This window comes from Garra rufa, chromosome 23 (assembly GCF_049309525.1).
Source record: "Garra rufa chromosome 23, GarRuf1.0, whole genome shotgun sequence".
Taxonomy (NCBI): Eukaryota; Metazoa; Chordata; class Actinopteri; order Cypriniformes; family Cyprinidae; genus Garra; species Garra rufa.
Genome location: NC_133383.1, coordinates 11,392,950 through 11,412,409, shown reverse-complemented (window position 1 = coordinate 11,412,409; position 19,460 = coordinate 11,392,950). Strand labels below are relative to the sequence as shown.

General features: G+C 36.1%; 1 protein-coding gene across 1 annotated transcript; it reads left to right on the top strand.

The window, feature by feature from the left end:
- The first annotated feature begins 2,491 nt into the window (after positions 1–2,491).
- Positions 2,492–18,678, top strand: katnal1 (katanin p60 subunit A-like 1). The gene is made up of 11 exons (XM_073829774.1): positions 2,492–2,571; positions 3,902–4,163; positions 4,336–4,496; positions 10,824–10,986; positions 11,135–11,262; positions 11,974–12,079; positions 13,672–13,830; positions 14,646–14,772; positions 14,861–14,995; positions 16,951–17,077; positions 17,988–18,678. The coding sequence occupies exons 2-11, from the start codon at positions 4,002–4,004 to the stop codon at positions 18,184–18,186; spliced, it is 1,467 nt and encodes a 488-aa protein (XP_073685875.1). The 5' UTR covers positions 2,492–2,571; positions 3,902–4,001; the 3' UTR covers positions 18,187–18,678.
- Positions 18,679–19,460: the final 782 nt, after the last annotated feature.

The following is a 19,460-nucleotide window of genomic DNA, read 5'->3' as shown; positions in this document are numbered from 1 at the left end:
AATAAAGATGTTGCTTTCACTTTATCATTGCGTCTGGAAGACATTGAAAGGATTTATGGGTTTGCCATGTCCGCTCTTGTTCATGTCAAAGATCACATTTGATCAATTATTTAGGTAAGTACATTAACAGAAGAGCTTCATGTACTAACATAAGTGACCTTTTTATTACTTATTCAAAGCTGTTTTTATTACAGAAGACAAAGTGATTTCAAGCTCAATTATCTTTATATGTCTATTGATTTTCTTTTCAAAATCATCAGCACCATTTTATTATATTGATTGATATGTTTTTATTCGGGCTGTAGAATTGAATGTATGGTTTCAGTACATCAGTCAGTTCTGAGGCCTTCATGTTTTTCCTGACAAACACAGGTTTAAAAAGAACACATGAACGTATCATCAGATGAAAATCTCGATTAATCCGAGCCACCTGCTGTTCATCTGGTTAAACTGCATACATTATAGCGGTATACAGCGCCATCGTATGGTCATTTTGTGGTATTGTCATTTATACAGGCCGTGACGTTTCAATCAGATTATCATAGATCACCAGCTGTCCATGATTTTCATGCCCTTATTTTTGAGCTTTCAGTATTTTCACTGCTATCCTTCTGCTACTGCGGATAAAATGGAATTTATTTAGTTTTGAACTGTATTCTGAGGTAAAGAAAGATCTATTCATTACAAATTAAATACAAACAAAAATATGTTTCTGTCTAATGCTGAAGGCTAAAGAAAACTTTCTAACCCAGACAGCACCTGTTCGTCTGCAAGATGTCTGTTACAAGACATCTAATAGACGTCTATTTGACATCTGATAGGAAACGTCCAATAGACGTATTGCAGATGAGCAAACTACGTCTTGCAGACGTCAAATAGACGTCTCCGAGATGTACATGTGCTATCAGGGAATAGCCTCTTTCATGAATTGCTCATTCTTTGAATTGTATACAGTGTTGGGGGTAACGCATTACAAGTAATGCAAGTTACATAATAATATTACTTTTTCCAAGTAGTAAAGTAACGCATTACTTTTAAATTGACAAGAGTTACTTTTTCAAATAAGTAACGACAGTTATTCCCCCCCTATTTATTGATTAAAAGCTCTCCTGTCCCCATGTTGAGAGAAATTGTGAGTAAGATGTTACTTTAGTTCTAGAATAAATGTGAACAGGCATTAATTCATCTCACTCACTAAAAAACAGAAACAGTATTCCTCAAAATGAATAAAAACTGTGAAATTCAATTAAATCATACAAATATCCTTATGTATTTATTCCCATTTTATTAACGATGTCTTTGTTGCCTACCTTCGATGATCCAATTCATTCATACTAATAAGCAAAAATTACTCAAGATAATCTAACATTTGTTTTGCTCTTTTATTGCTAAAGAGTTGACATTTTTTCTACTGTACAGACATGAATTTACTTTTCTCTAAGCCTGAGGCTTTTGGTGTAAAAAGGCTTTTACATTTGGCAAAAATAGAACTTTTTATATTAAAAAACAAACAAACAAGCAAGCCCTGCCCAGATTTTAAACAGTAACGCAAAAGTAACGCAACGCGTAATTAGTTACTTTTTAGAGAGTAACTCAATATTGTAATGCATTACTTTTAAAAGTAACTTTCCCCAACATTGCTGGTATGTATATAGAGAAAACTGGTGCTAGTTGTCACATTTTTACTGCAGTATTTATCTATTCTTATTTTTCTATATCCAACCTTTTTTTTTAACGCGGAAGAGAGCCTATGGGCAAGACTTTCGGTTTATTAGCCGCTATAGGGTAATAATGAGAAGAATAAAAACGTGCAGTAAACTGTAAAACCAGTGTGTTCATAATTAAGATAATACAATAAAATAATATAGTAAGACACACCAATTTGCAATATCAAGCAACAAAACGAGTTTTGTACAGGTAAAAATAGCTGGACACAGATGAGACTGGAAGCCAGACCCATAAAATGTACAAATGGCCACGCCTACTTTTATGGAAAGAAAAAATTGGATAGTCTTGGCTACAAAGCTAAGCATGTATGTAATTAATCATTAAAAAATTACAGTTCAGTTGAAATTTTGAAAGTAACCTTATTGCTATAAATAGACAAAACCGTGTGACAACTAGCCCCGGTTAGTTTATAATGCACACAGAAAAATAAAGGACCAGAATTGTACCTTTTGGGGTACAACAGCTTTTCCCTGGAGCAGTACCCTTAAAAGGACACCTTTGTACCTTTTTACCTCTAATATGTACATATTAGTACTTTAAGGGTACGTATTACTACTCTAAGGTACTAATATGTACCTATTAAGAGTAAGAAGGGTACAAATGTGTCCTTTCAAGAGTACTGCTCAAGGGACGAGCTGTTGTACCCCCAAAAGGTACAAATTTAAACATGTTTAAACAATTTTAAAATGTGTTATAGTAAACCCGGTTGAGTTGTGTCAGTCCAGACTCCGCCCACAACACATGAGTTCATTCATCAGTCATTCAGCGTCTTTTCGCGGCCATGGCAACATCAGTGGGTAACGGACTGTGGACCAGTCGAACGTAAAAGTGCCTCGCATAAAGGTAAGACATTCACCTATTCCCGTGAAAACGTAGAATTACATGCAGAACACATCTTTCGTATCATATGTTCTCAGTAAGATTTATAAGCTAGCAAGTTGACTTCAGATTTTGTTTCCTTGCAAATCCTTTTTGTTATCACTGGCCTAAATCTTACGCGTCTTGCCCTTATGGGTAATGTAGTTCTGTATTGCAGTGTTTACTATTTGTTCGTACTTAAAGTCGAACGGGGAAAAACTACAAGTCCCTTGTACAGGAATAAGCAAGCGAGGTGACGTTAGTGCTGTTTTTACATACAAGCACGATTTGATTTTATAGGAATAAATGATTGTATGCCGTTTTTAATGGTGGATATTTAGGTCAGTTAGCTTTTGTTTAAAGAAAAGAAGAAGGACATTGTATTAAAGCATTTTAAGGGGCCCAGGAAGGTAATTATTATGTGCTTCACGTCAAGTGTCAAAGTGACAAACGAAATGGTCTTATTTTTGACAGAGCAAAGGTTAATAAATGAAAATTTGGCATTCAAACCGTAGATAAGTACTCTCATTGTCATTGCTATCAGTAAATCCACACATAGAGTGATTCAATCAGTTCAAATGGATCTGATAAGATTGTAGTGTTTTAGTTACTTAATATTCAGCCACTGCATTTTATACAACTGGCATAATATTTCTTGTATATTTACAGTATAGTCTGATTTCATTGGCCTGGATTTACTGCAGTGTGCAGGAAAAACATTTCACAGATGCCTAATAGGGAAAAACATATATATGTTTTCCCTAAATAACCTTTAATTTAACTTATAGACATTGTAACATTTAATCTAATATTTGTGGAATAAGAAACTGTACGTTTTGGCCCATTTTATCTATTTCCATCAGTTTGAATATGTCATATGTGTGTTGTATGAGTGGAACTTGCATTAATGTGTCCATACACACACTTTCAACTTAAAAACACTTGGGTTTTATTGTTACCTATTATTAGTAAAACATAAATACAGTTACATACAAAGCTACTATTTAAGAATTTAAAATGTCTATTTCAACTGTCCAGATTGTTTATGAGTAATTCTAAATGGAAATGCGGCCTAAAAGGTTCACACAGAATAGTAACAATGAATTAAATGAGCTTTAGTAAAGAGAGTTGTTAGCTCTTTAAACCGCTCATGGGTTGTATTTTGTTACATATCTGGAAATGTGCACAGATATTTTATAGATTTCATGTCAGAAAGTAATGCGCTGTACCCGACTTCACCCCTCTTCTGTTACTATTGCTATAAATGTTTGATTTAACTCTGCGTTGTCTCATTCTTATTCTTTGACATGTTTAGGACTCATGGCCTTCAGTCACCCACATTCAAACAAGCATCTTTGATGACGCTGGTCACATTGAAGCGCTGAAGCACCAATCGGTTTGATTTCTTTCTCATCATGAATCTGACTGAGATTTGCGACAACGCTAAGAAAGGAAGAGAATATGCACTACTGGGGAATTATGACTCATCTATGGTGTACTATCAAGGTGTTATACAACAGATCCATAAGCACTGTCAGTCCCTCAGAGATCCTGCCTTGAAAGTCAAATGGCAACAAGTAAGGCACTTACTGTATACTGTATGATTGAATCTGATGTGTATTTATTCATAGTGTTGTGAATTATTTGTGCTTGTACAGGTATTATCTAAAGAATATAGTGGTGTTGGTACAGTATATGTAATCTGAAGAATTTAAACCAATGAGGTTTTTCTCCCTTCTCTGAGTCCAGATTCGGCAGGAACTGGCAGAGGAATATGAGCAGGTGAAAAGCATCGCAAATACCCTAGAGAGTTTCAAGGTGGACAAACCCGTTGATTTCCCCAACCCTCTGCCTGAAGAGAGCCCAAGGGACCCTGATGTCTGGCCTCCCCCAACCCCAGCGGAGCACAGGTAGAATAGGCAGCTGATTACATAAAGCCCTGAGGAGCTCTGTCAGCTGCAGAGCATGTCACACGTCTCCTGTCTTCATGCTGTCACTGCTGTGTTCACTCATGCGCTGTTTTGTCATACAGGACAAAATGGAATTAACTTGGTGAAAACATTCATATCAAACATATATACAGTGGGTACGGAAAGTATTCAGACCCCCTTAAATGTTTCACTCTTTGTTATTTTGCAGCCTTTATTTTGCAGCCAATCATTTAATTTAATTTTTTTCCTCATTAATGTACACACAGCACCCCATATTGACAGAAAAACACAGAGTTGTTGACATTTTTGCAGATTTATTAAAAAAGAAAAACTGAAATATCACATGGTCCGACGTATTCAGACCCTTTGCTCAGTATTTAGTAGAAGCACCCTTTTGATCTAATACAGCCATGAGTCTTTTTGGGAAAGATGCAACAAGTTTGTCACACCTGGATTTGGGTATCCTCTGCCATTCCTCCTTGCACTTCCTCTCCAGTTCTGTCAGGTTGGATAGTAAATGTTGGTGGACACTGGACAGCCATTTTTAGGTCTCTCCAAAGATGCTCAATTAGGTTTAAGTCAGGGCTCTGGCTGGGCCATTCAAGAACAGTCACGGAGTTGTTGTGAAGCCACTCCTTCGTTCTTTTAGCTGTGTGCTTCGCCCCAGTCTGAGGTCCTGAGCACTCTGGAGAAGGTTTTCGTCCAGGATATCCCTGTACTTGGCCGCATTCATCTTTCCCTCGATTGCAACCAGTCGTCCTGTCCCTGCAGCTTAAAAAAAAAACCACAGCATGGTGCTGCCACCACCATGCTTCACTGTTGGTACTGTATTGGACAGGTGATGAGCAGTGCCTGGTTTTCTCCACACATACCGTTCAGAATTAAGGCCAAAAAGTTCTATCTTGGTCTCTTCAGACCAGAGAATCTTATTTCTCACCATCTTGGAGTCCTTCAGGTGTTTTTTTTAGCAAACTTCATGCGGGCTTTCATGTGTCTTGCACTGAGGAGAGGCTTCCGTCGGGCCACTCGGGCCATAAAGCCCCGACTGGTGGAGGGCTGCAGTGATGGTTGGCTTTCTACAACTTTCTCCCATCTCCCGACTGCATCTCTGGAGCTCAGCCACAGTGATCTTTGGGTTCTTCTTTACCTCTCTCACCAAGGCTCTTCTCCCCCGATAGCTCAGTTTGGCCGGACGGCCAGCTCTAGGAAGGGTTCTGGTCGTCCCAAACGTCTTCCATTTAAGGATTATGGAGGCCACTGTGCTCTTAGGAACCTTAAAGGAGTAGTCCACTTTCAGAACAACAATTTACGGATAATTCCCCCCCCCCCACTGTCATCCAAGATATTCTTTTTTTCTTCAGTCGTCAAGAAATTATGTTTTTTGAGATAAACATTTCTGGAAATCTCTCCATATAATAGACTTAAATGGTTCCCCCGATTTTTGAATCTTCAAAATGCCATTTAAATGCCGTTTAAATGCAGCTTCAAATGGCTGTAAACAATCCCAGCCGACGAAGAAGGGTCTTGTCTACCAAAACGTCATTTTCTTAGAAAAATATATTTTTATATACCTTTTAAGCACTGAAACTCGTCCAGCACTAGGGCTTGTAGTGCGCATTCCCAACTTTACGTACTGCGTCCACTGTGCTCTGCAACGCAGCGAATGCTTGAAGCAGTCCCATCACCTGACTCGCCGATTGTTTGTAACAGTGGAACAGATGTGGTTCAGTCGTGACAGCACTGAGATTCCTGCTCCGCTGGAAATGGCTGGCATTTTCCACACTTGCACCACCATCTTGTCTCGTTTGAACGCGGTCTGCCCGAGGCTTGTGTCGCCGCCGCGGTTGTCGCAGTTTTCTCTCTCTGACAGAGTTCATCGTCTGTGTATTCCGGCTCAAAAAGGTAGGAAACGGTGAAAAACTCCATCTAATGTGCTCCTCCAGCTTCAAAGTCGTCCGACATCGTTGGACCTTGTTGCTAAAGTGTATTTGTTTGCCTTGCACTTCTCTCTTCTCAAGTTCGCTTTGTAAACACTGGGTCTGTAGTTTCGCATACGTCACGCGTGACCTTTCGACGTGATTACGTAAAGTCGGGAACGCGCACTACAAGCCCTAGTGCTAGACGAGTTTCAGTGCTTAAAAGGTATATAAAAATATTAGGGCCGGGGCTTTAACGCGTTAATTTAGATTAATTAATTACACAAAAATAACGCGTTAAAATTTTTTAACGCATTTTAATCGCACTTAGTTTTGCACCGCGGAACGTTTCTCACTGGATGAGATTCCGCAGACCGATTATACTGGAGCACCAAATAGCGTTCAGACAAGATGCGTCCGTCCTAAATAGTATTGTATGTCCCAAATCGTAGTATGTTTAAAAAGGTATTCCAAAGATTCCCGGATGGTCTATTACTTAACGATCAATGCACACTCTTAACGGCTAATATTGCCCGCAACACACTGCGCCGTGAACGAGGATTCGATTAGAACTACAAACACGCATAAAAAGTGTTAAAAAACTACAAACATGGAGGATATGCGCGACCAACGGACAGGTAGAGAAAGGGGTTTGAGTGATAAATAATCAGTGTGTAACCTGATAAAAAATATTTTTTAAATGTTATCTGCATTATATTCCATGTGCAGCAACATTTATAATGATAGGTTTGGTCATTAACGTTTAAATGCATAATTAAGCAAACACAAGAGCAGAGTTCTCGGCATGAAAGACTCGTTAAAGAACGTGCCTCTTGCTACACTTAATGGCAATGTTGCACTGGTCTGTTGGACTGGGTTGAACAAAAATAAACAATATTTTGTTGCTTAAGCTTATGTATTCAGTCATTATTCAATGGTATACTAAAAATCCATGTTAAAATCTTACTTCTCACTGTTCTCAGGTCAAATATTTATATGCGATTAAAATGCGATTAATTTCGATTAATTAATTGCAAAGCCTCTAATTAATTAGATTACATTTTTTAATCGAGTCCCGGCCCTAAAAAATATATTTTTCTAAGAAAAGGACCGAACGTTTCGGTAGACAAGACCCTTCTTTGTCGGCTGGGATCGTTTACAGCCATTTGAAGCTGCATTTAAACTGAATTTAAGCAGCATTTTGAAGATTCAAAAATCGGGGCACCATTTAAATCCATTATATGGAGAAATTTCCAGAAATGTTTATCTCAAAAAACATAATTTCTTGACGACTGAAGAAAAAAAGACATAAACATCTTGGATGACAAGGGGGTGAGTAAATTATCTGTAAATTGTTGTTCTGAAAGTGAACTACTCCTTTAAGTGCAGTAGAATTTTTTTGTAACCTTGGCCAGATCTGTGCCTTGCCACAATTCTGTCTCTGAGCTCTTCAGGCAGTTCCTTTGACCTCATGATTCTCATTTGCTCTGACATGCACAGTGAGCTGTAATATAGACAGGTGTGTGGCTTTCCTAATCAAGTCCAATCAGTATAATCAAACACAGCTGGACACAAATGAAGGTGTAGAACCATCTCAAGGATGAAATGGACAGCACCAAAATATATGTGTCACAGCAAATGGTCTGAATACTTAGGACCATGTGATATTTAAATTTCATGCGGGCTCTCATGTGTCTTGCACTGAGGAGAGGCTTCCGTCGGGCCACTTTTTTAATAAATCTGCAAAAATGTCAACAATTCTGTGTTTTTCTGTCAATATGGGGTGCTTTGTGTACATTAATAAGGAAAAAAATGAACTTGAATGATTTCAGCAAATGGCTGAAATATAATAAAGACTGAAACATTTAAGGGGGTCTGAATACTGTGATGCAAAGCTGAATTTTCAGCATAATTACTCTAGTCTTCAGTGTCACATGATCCTTCAGAAATCAGTTTATTATGCTGATTTATAATCTACGTTGAAAACCGTTGATCACACGATCCTTCAGAAATCATTCTGATACGCTGATTTATTATCAATGTTGGACATAGTTGTGCTGTTTAATATTTTTTTGGGAACCTTTGATACTTTTTCAAATGAATGAATTTTTATCAGTGAATACATTTTTAAAAAGAACAGCATTTATTTAAAATAGAAATCTTTTGTTACACTACCGTTCAAAGTTTGGGATTAGTAATTTTTTTTCTTTCTTTGTTTGAAAGAAATTAATACTTTTATTCAGCTAAGACGTTTTAAATTGTTAAAAAGTGATAGCAAAAACTTTTGTTTTAGAAAAGAATCCCTTTTTAATAAATGATGTTCGTTTCTAACTTTTTATTTGTCAAACAATGCTGAAAAAGAATCACAGGTTTAAAAAATATTCAGCAGCACAACTGTTTCCAACACTGATAAGAAATTAGCATATTAGAATGATTTCTGAAGGATTGTGTGACACTAAAGACTGGAGTAATGGCTGATGAAAATTCAGCTTTGCATCACATAAATGAACTATATTTTAAAGTATGTTAAAATAGAAAATTGTTATTTTAAAATTGCAATAATATTTAATAATATTACTTTCTTTTCCTTATTGTTTCTTTTTCTTCTATATTTTTGATCAAATAAATAGAACTTTGTTATATATACTTCCGTTCCAAAGTTTGGGATCAGTAAGATTTTTTAAGTTTTTTTTTTTATTTTTATTTTTTTACAGAAGTCTCTTTGCCCATCAAAGTTCCATTTATTTGATCCAAAATATAGAAGAAAAGGTAATATTTTTTTAAATATTATTGCAATTTAAAATAACATTTTTTTTTATTTTAATAGGATAAATTTCAATTTGAAATATATTCAAATAGAAAATAGTTCTTTAAATTCTAATAACATTTCACAATGCTACTCTTTTACTGTATGTTTGTATTTCTAGGTGAACATAAGAAACTTATTTTAAAGGTTGTATGAAGTACCATTAGGTGTCAAAAGTACTTTTTGCTAAATTGTTAAAAAACATTTTTTTAAATAGTCTTTTCCTCATATCTCACAAACTTTTGGGGCAACTTTTTGTTAATAACCGTGAATTTGCAACAATAAAATCACTTCATCACTTTTTTCCTCTGAAAGTAAAGGTTGATTAATTTAGTTTCAAAATTAATTTATTTTAGTAATATTCATATTTTGTTAGAAATAATTTTAGGTTTCATACTTTTTTTTAAATTCAGAGGTATTTAATAAATTAAATTAATTCCAATGGCGTCAATACTAACAATGTGTTATTTAAAATAACTTAGTTTAAAAAAAAACATTAAAAAAACTAAAAATTAACTTTCACTCTTTAATGAGACGTTGCTGATCTGATACAATGTGGTTTCAGTTTAAAAGTATTAAGTTATAGTAGTTTTATAAAATAACAATTCTTCAGATGCGAAAATAGTATACAGATTTTGAATGCATTGTGAGGGTTAAAATACTTTTGACCAATTTAATGCTTGCATGTATCCAGTGTATTATATAGATATTTTTTTAAAGAAGTCTCTTATCCTTATCAAAGTTCCATTTATTTGATCAAAAATACAGAAAAAAGCAATATTGTGAAATATTATTGCAATTTAAAATAACAGTATTCTATTTAATGTACTTTAAAATATAATTTATTCTGTGATGCAAAGCTAAATATTCATCAGCCATTACTCTAGTCTTCAGTGTCACATGATCCTTCAAAAATTATTCGAACATGCTAATTTATTATTAATGTTGGAAACGGTTGTGCTGCTTTTTGGTTTAGGTTTTTTGGAACCTGTGAGACTTTAAGGATTCGTTGATGAATAAAAAGCAAAAAAACAAAACAAAAACAAACAGCATTTTATTCAAAACAGAAATATTTTCTAGCAAAATATAAGTCTTTACTATCACTTTTTATTAATTGAACACTTAATACTAATAAAAGTATTAATTTCTTTCAAGCTAAAAAAGAAAGAAAAAATGTGCTGACCCTAAACTTTGAACAGTAGTGTATATTATTTTAAAAGATTTCTATTTTAAATAAATACTGTTCTTTTTAACTTTTTATTCATCAAAGATTCCTAAAAAAGTATTGCAGGTTCCAAAAAATATATATATTAAGCAGCACGACTGTTTCCAACATTGATAATAAATCAGTATATTAGAATGATTTCTGAAGGACCATGTGACACTGAAGACTGGAGTAATGATGCAGAAAATTTAGATTTGCATTACAGGAATAAGTGATACTTTAAAGTATATTAAAATAGAAAACCACTATTTTAAATTCCAAAAATATTTTTTATCAAATAAACAGAGCCTTGATGAGCAGTGTAGTGTAACTGGTCACATGGTCCAGATGCCCCATGATATTACTTTGTCTGGTCATAGGGGACCTGTCCAGGTGAAGAAGCCAATCACTGTATCAAAGCCCCAGAGAAAAGAGTCACCTGGAATGCAGCATCGCGGACCTGTGGGCAGAGGTCAGCCGAACATCAAATCAGAGAGACCGATCACCCGCGAAGGTCGTGGAAATAAAGCTAAGGATGAAAAAGTAAGTCATTCAAACTATTAGGCCAAATGTACAAACTTAGTCCAAATTGGAATTATGGTTGATTTAATTTCAGCTCAGACAATTCAGGATTTCTAAGTACCTATTATCAGATGTTGTACCAGTGTGTCCCATCTGTCTGTGTTTTCAGAGTAAGAAGAATGCCCAGGAGGGTGCTGCTGATGTGGAACAGAGGAAGTTTGATGGCACAGGCTATGACAGCGATCTGGTGGATGCGCTGGAGAGGGACATTGTGTCCCGGAATCCCAATATCCACTGGTACCACTAGTTTTACTTTTTTTTTTCTATCAGTATATAGTATACAAAATAAATGTTTTATACAATTTTATTGCTCATTTGCTTTAATTAAATTGAATTTTGTGATATTTAATCACTTGGCACTCTAGATAGGATTATCGACTATTGAAAAACCTGGGCCTGTCACAATCATTTAAAGAGATGGTTCACCCAAAAATGTAATTTCTGTCAATAATTACTCATCCACATGTCGTCCCAAACCGCTAAGACCTTCGTTTATCTTCTGAACACAAATTAAGATGTTTTTGATGAAATCTGAGATCCTGACCCTGCATAGACAGCTATGCAGTTGACACATTTATGGGCCACAAAGGTAGTAAGGACATTGTTAAAATAGTCCATGTGACGTCAGTGGTTCAACCATAATTTTATAAAGCTGTGGGAATACGTTTTGTGCACAAAGAAAACAAAAATAACAACTTTATTTAGAGCTATACATTAAAATTCAAATCTTTTTTCTATGAAAGTCAGCCCAGAAAATGTGGAAAAAAGTTCCTCTGGGCCTAGGCATTGGCTGTATAAATAGCAATGCAGTAAGTTTAGTTTTCATACTTGACCAGAGACAAATTAGTAACGTGTTGAGTCAGCGACAGCTGTCAGTCACAGTGGCAGTTAGTGATTCAGTGCTGGACGGTGATTCAAGCAAGCTGTCATGTGTTACTGTTCCTGCAGGGATGACATAGCAGATCTTGAAGATGCCAAAAAGCTGCTGAGAGAGGCAGTGGTCCTGCCTATGTGGATGCCAGACTTCTTCAAGGGGATCCGCCGCCCGTGGAAGGTTAATATGTTAGATGACACCTGATGCCAGAGTTTGACATCTGAACATACACGCATATGGATGCATAGTCTGTCAATACTATGTTTTCGCCAACTTTTGCATGACCATTCGTTTGTTTCTTGTGGTCATGTTTTTTTAAGTCCAGCAGGGGGCAATGTTATACTTGTTAACTATGTACAGTCGTGGCCAAAAGTTTTGAGAATTACATAAATATTGGAAATTGGAAAAGTTGCTGCTTAAGTTTTTATAATAGCAATTTGCATTTACTACAGAATGTTATGAAGAGTGATCAGATGAATTGCATAGTCCTTCTTTGCCATGAAAATTAACTTATTATCAAAAAAAAACTTTGCACTGCATTGTTAAGAAGGCTTCAGCGCGTCAAAGAAAGTCCAGCAAGCGCCAGGATCGTCTCCTAAAGAGGATTCAGCTGCGGGATCGGAGTGCCACCAGTGCAGAGCTTGCTCAGGAATGGCAGCAGGCAGGTGTGAGCGTATCTGCACGCACAGTGAGGCCAAGACTTTTGGAAGATGGCCTGGTGTCAAAAAGGGCAGCAAAGAAGCCACTTCTCTCCAAAAAAAAAAACATCAGGGACAGATTGATCTTCTGCAAAAAGTATGGTGAATGGACTGCTGAGGACTGGGGCAAAGTCATATTCTCCGATGAAGCCTCTTTCCGATTGTTTGGGGCATCTGGAAAAAGGCTTGTCCGGAGAAGAAAAGGTGAGCGCTACCATCAGTCCTGTGTCATGCCAACAGTAAAGCATCCTGAGACCATTCATGTGTGGGGTTGCTTCTCATCCAAGAAAGTGGGCTCACTCACAATTTTGCCCAAAAACACAGCCATGAATAAAGAATGGTACCAAAACACCCTCCAACAGCAACTTCTTCCAACAATCCAACAACAGTTTGGTGAAGAACAATGCATTTTCCAGCACGATGGAGCACCGTGCCATAAGGCAAAAGTGATAACTAAGTGGCTCGGGGACCAAAACGTTGAAATTTTGGGTCCATGGCCTGGAAACTCCCCAGATCTTAAAACTTGTGGTCAATCCTCAAGAGGCGGGTGGACAAACAAAAACCCACTAATTCTGACAAACTCCAAGAAGTGATTATGAAAGAATGGGTTGCTATCAGTCAGGATTTGGCCCAGAAGTTGATTGAGAGCATGCCCAGTCGAATTGCAGAGGTCCTGAAAAAGAAGGGCCAACACTGCAAATACTGACTCTTTGCATAAATGTCATGTAATTGTCGATAAAAACCGTGTGAAGTGCTTGTAATTATATTTCAGTACATCACAGAAACAACTGAAACAAAGATCTAAAAGCAGTTGAGCAGCAAACTTTGTGAAAACTAATATTTGTGTCATTCTCAAAACTTTTGGCCACGACTGTAGAACAGAATGTGCATTCTTCAACACAAGTTCTCCTTAGTGCTGTATGATTCGTCACAGATTGAGTATTGCTGATATATTTCGCCCTCAGTTTTTTTTTTCATGCCATCTGTTTTATTAAAATGTTTTTTCCTCAAACCATCAGCTGCACCTGTGTTTTTAAAATATGTGCCTAAGTCTTGTTGTTTTTTCACTGTCAGGGTGTGCTGATGGTGGGCCCTCCGGGCACAGGGAAGACCATGTTGGCTAAAGCGGTTGCAACCGAATGTGGCACGACATTTTTCAATGTGTCGTCCTCCACGCTGACCTCAAAATACAGGGGAGAGTCTGAGAAACTGGTGCGGCTACTCTTTGAAATGGTGAGTGATCTCTCAGGAAGCAATGGAGACACTGTGATAGTGTTCTGATATTGAGTTGTTTATTTTCTGAAGATATAATTTGATAGTGATTAGGATAAAAGTACTCTTAAATTTCAGTGTTGATTTTACATAAATGGGTAATATGCTGCGTTTTAATAGGGATAAATTTAGTTAGGTAGGTAGTTAGTTGGTTAGAGAAATAAAATAGAGAAAACATTCTTTCATAAAAGGTAAAAGTACTCTTAAAATTCAGTGTTGATTTAACATAAATGGGTAATATGCTTTGTTTTTATAGGGAAAAGTAAGTTGGTTAGTTAGGTAGATAGTTAGTTAGTTAGGTATTTATTAGGTAGGGGTGAAGTTAGTTAAACAGTTAGTTAGGTAGCCAGGTTGTTAGAGGAAACATATGCTCTTATAAATTGTGGGGAGGGGGGTGTATTTAAAAGAGAAAAAAAAACTGACTCTGGTTTTAAAAATTAAGTAATATCAGTTATATTAACATGATAAAATAACATGTAATTAACTAAAACGGTTGGTCATCAGTTAGTTAGCCAGCTAGTTAGTTAGGCAGTTATGTCATCATAAAAGCAAAAAAAAAAACCTCCTAAAACTCAAACCGACATAAATTACCATTACACTGTTGTAATGGGGGCAAAGTTTGTCAGTTCCTTAATTAGCGAGTTAAGCTCTAACATTTATCTAAAACAAATATGTAAAAAACTATAAATGTTGGTTATGTTATTGTCTATATTGTTTATAATGGATCTTGGCACTTTTATAAGTTCTTATCATGTTTTTCTTTTTTGCTTTAACAGGCTCGTTTTTATGCCCCTACAACAATTTTTATTGATGAGATTGACTCTATTTGCGGGAGGCGGGGCACTTCAGACGAACATGAGGCCAGTCGCAGAGTAAAGTCAGAATTACTTGTGCAGATGGATGGTGAGTTTTGTGTAGTAGGCGACTCTGTTATGATAGTACAATGAATGATGCAGCCTTACTTTAACACCCACCCATGTAATGGCATCAGGTGTAGGAGGTGCTCAAGAGAATGACGATCCCTCTAAAATGGTAATGGTCCTGGCTGCCACTAACTTCCCCTGGGACATCGATGAGGCTCTCAGGAGACGACTGGAGAAGAGGATCTACATTCCACTGCCCACTGGTAATCTAACACCCTCACATACAAACGCCCATCAACAGGAAAACATTCTCCAGGCAGTCACGGCTCCTCTGATTTCTCCATGCATGTCACCCACTCAAAATGAACCAGCCTGACTAATTTCTCTCCATTCACATTGTGGCGTGTAGTTCAGTTAGTTAGTCATTACTCACGAGCTTTCATTTTCTGATGCAACTGCCTTGTTATAGTTACAGGGCCAGGATTTTAGAATTTCAAATTGGATGGGAGATAAAAATACGTCAAATTTTAAAAAGGTCATATTTCTACCCAAAAAAACAGAAGGATAAAAATTTTAATTACATAAACACAAATAGAAGAAAGCTTATTTTTAGGACCATGAACATGTTTCTAATTGTGGCATTTTTCCTGAAATATGAGAAATAATAATAATACAAAAATAAACCAACATAAATTAAAATCAAAATAACATGATTTACAAATACTTTATAAATTATTATATTATTGTTTTTTTTTTTATTGCTATGGAAGCCCATTTCCGCCACTGAATAAAACGTAAACACAATTCATCTCACAATCCTTTTTTCTTGCAATTGCGAGTTTACGTCTCACAATTCTTTTCTTCTCTGAATTGTGAGATGAAAACTCACAATATAAAGTCAGAATTGCAGGATATAAACTTGCAATTGCATGAAATAAAGTTACTACCCTGCAATTCTGACTTTATATCTCGCAATTCTGGCTGTAAAACTCACAAAACTCTGACGTTTTCTCAAAATTTAGAGTTTATGTCTCACAATTCTGACTTTTTTCCCCAAAATTGTGTTTGTGTCTTGCAATTCTAACTTTTTCTCAAAATTGCAAGTTTATGTCTCGCAATTCTGACTTTTTCTTAGAATTGGGAATTTATATCTCGCAATTCTGGCTGTAAAACTCACAGTTGTGAGTTTATATAAAAAAAAAAGTCAGAATTTCAATATGTAAACTCGCAATTGCGAGTAAAGTCATAATTGTGATATAAACTTTGTATCGTGCCATTCTGACTTTTTTCTTGCAATTGCGAGTTTATGTCCTGCAATTCTGACTTTATTTCTCACAATTCTGACTTTTTTCCCCCAAAATTGCATTTGTATCCTGCAGTTCTGACTTTTTCTCACAATTACGAGTTTATGTCCTGCAATTCTGACTTTATTTCTCACAATTCTGACTTTATTTCTCACAATTCTGACTTTTTTCTCGCAATTGCGAGTTTATACCCCACAATTTTGAATTTATATCTCGCAATTCTGACTTTCTCACAATTGCAAGTTTATATCCCGCAATTCTGACTTTTTTTTCCCCCCAGAATTGGGAGTTTATATCTCACAATTCTGGCTGTAAAAGTCACAATTGTGAGTTTATGTCCAGCAATTCTGACTTTTTTTTCCCCCAAAATTGCATTTGTATCCTGCAATTCTGACTTTTTTCTCGCAATTGCGAGTTTATACCCCACAATTTTGACTTTATATCTCGCAATTCTGACTTTCTCACAATTGCAAGTTTATATCCCGCAATTCTGACTTTTTTTTCTCAGAATTGGGAGTTTATATCTCACAATTCTGGCTGTAAAAGTCACAATTGTGAGTTTATCTCACAATTCAGACAAAAAATTTCAAGATGTAAACTCACAATTGCGAGGAAAAAATTGTAAGAAAAAATTGCAATTACTTCTTTTCTTTTTTTTTATTCAGTTGTAGAAACAGGCTTTCATACATAATTTAATACATTACTTAAAATAATATTTTATTTATAAAATTAAAATATATGTACCATATTTCCAGAAAAATTTGTTATAAACAACATTATTTTAAACACCAAGCCTAAACAAATTAATTGAAATTATGATGTTTTAAATACTTTCAGAAATATAGGAAATGGGTAAAAAACAAAACTAAATCATTTGTCTTATAAAAAACTTGGTTTCCATCAAACAATTACAGCTCAAGGACGGGCAGAACTCTTAAAGATCAACCTAAGGGAGGTTGAAGTGGCATCTGATGTGGATCTCACCCTCATCGCTGAGAAAATTGAGGGTTATTCAGGAGCTGACATCACCAACGTCTGCAGGTACAGTATGTTTTCAGGATTACAGATAACACCTTGTCCTAACTAAACTTGATGTGACAGGTTTCACACATCAAGTCATTTTTCTGCTCTTGCTAAAAACATAATGCAGCGCAGAGTGACAAAATCACAGCCCAGAAGACAGGCTCAAGCTCAACAGTGGTTGCCTGGGGCTCCTTAGTATATTTTCCATTCATTTTCCCCTTCAGCGTTGCAGAAAATTCCTAAAAAGAAGAGTTGTCTTGAACCAAACCAACCAGCTCTAGCTGTTTCTTGGACCTATTCATCCTATGAAGCACATAGCATATTGCCCATAATAGAAAATGATTTGATCAAGTATGAGTTTATATGTTTTGTCTGGGAGGGGAGAAAGTATATTAATATCTTTTATTTTAATGCTTAAAGAAATAATTCACCCAAAAATGAAAATTAGCTGAAAATACAATGAGATGAGATGAGTTTGTTTGTTCATTAGAACAGATCGGGAGAAATTTAGCATTACATCACTTGCTCACCGGTGGATCCTCTGGAGTGAATGGGTGCCGTCAGAACAAGAGTCCAAACATCTAATAAAAACATCACAATAATCCACAAGTAATCCACAAAGTTAAACCGACACACAGCTTTTCACTTCACAAGATGTCAATTGATGGACTGGAGTTGTGTGGATTACTTGTGGATTATTGTATTGTTTTTAGCAGCTGTTTGGGCTCTCATTCTGATGGCACCCATTCACTGCAGAGGATCCATTGATGAGAAAGTGATATAATGCTACATCTTGGTTTGCCTGAGGCTGAGTAAATTGTCATTCGTTTAAATTTTTGGGTAAACTATACCTTTAAATGAAGTTGCATGCTGCAAACATGTGAATTAATGCTGTTAATATGAATAAACTGTGTGTTTGTGCTCTCAGAGATGCATCAATGATGGCGATGCGACGGAGGATCCAGGGTCTGAGTCCAGAGGAGATCCGTGCTCTTTCTAAAGATGAGCTCCAGATGCCAGTCACCATGAACGACTTTGAGCTTGCACTTAAAAAGATCTCAAAATCCGTCTCGGCTGCAGACCTGGAGAAATATGAGTCCTGGATGTCTGAGTTTGGGTCTGTGTAAAAAAGAAACAGCAGCTACAAGATAAGTGTGAATGTGGGAGAACGCATTGTGGACCAATACTTGAAAAAACGGTTTTATCTTTCAAGGCATTTTAATACGCAAAGATGATACTGAAACTAGTCAACCCAGTGTTCAGATGCGTTTGGACATGTTTGGATCCAGAAAAGTCGCACCTTTGTTTGTCAGAAATGCACTAGCGGTCTGTGTATGACACTGAGCCACGTTTATTTGTTTCTAGCACCTCAGCTTCAAGTGTTTCTAACTTCATTCTCTGCTAACAGATGGAAATCACCTGAGTTGCTAATGACCTGTCTTAAGTTTCAAAACTGAAACGCCCGTGAAAATGATACTTGACAAGGGAGACCAGCATAATCCTGGTGCTGTGCTGGATGTTTTTTTTAATGTTTATTAGCGTGTAGACATTCTTATGTGCGGTGTTATTTTATTTGTTTTACTTGATAGTTCTAATAAAATTAACATTTGTTCTCTACCTATTTAATGTCAAAATGTACTTATTTTCTCAATACACTGAAAAAAAAACGGTTGCTGTGTCTGACAAGACATGGCGCTCTCACGCCACACATCAAGTTCTCACACAGTGAAAAATACATCGCGGAGCAAAGAAGACACTGACAACGTGCTGATAGACAAGACAGAGCAGGTTACTTTAGGTATGAAACAAAGTCTCAGAAAGAAATGTAAACATTTATAGCAATTTGTGGCTCTTTAGTGTGTCGTGACAGATCGCTGTAGCATCTCAGTTCAAGCACCAAGTGAACCAATCATCTCTTCCTCTTTACTAGTTATAGCATAAAATAAACATGAATGTACATCAGAAAATGTATAGTTTCAAACATGGAAAGACATTACAACCTTTTTTAAGTTCAAGTTAAAATTGTCAATCAAACCCCCTGCGAACAAATTAAACATGACATTTTCAAATAGAAAGATGGAAATAGTATTTTAGAAACTCTAGTAGTCTTATTGTTCCAAAGAAAAACATTGACTTCATAATTTTTCATCGAAATATAATAACTTGCTCAGGCTCTGAAACAAATTTTCATCAATACTGTGCAGGCTATTGGAAAATATCAACCAATTAATTAAAGCTCCGCCCACTTTTTGCAATCTAATTAATTTTGAACAATAAAATGAAAGTCCTGCACTTGTTTCTCACTTTGAATTTTCTGGTTAACGCAGAAATATACGTCAAACTGCAAAAAATACACGTCAAACTGGACAAAAAAGGACCATTCTATTGTCAATAGAATAGT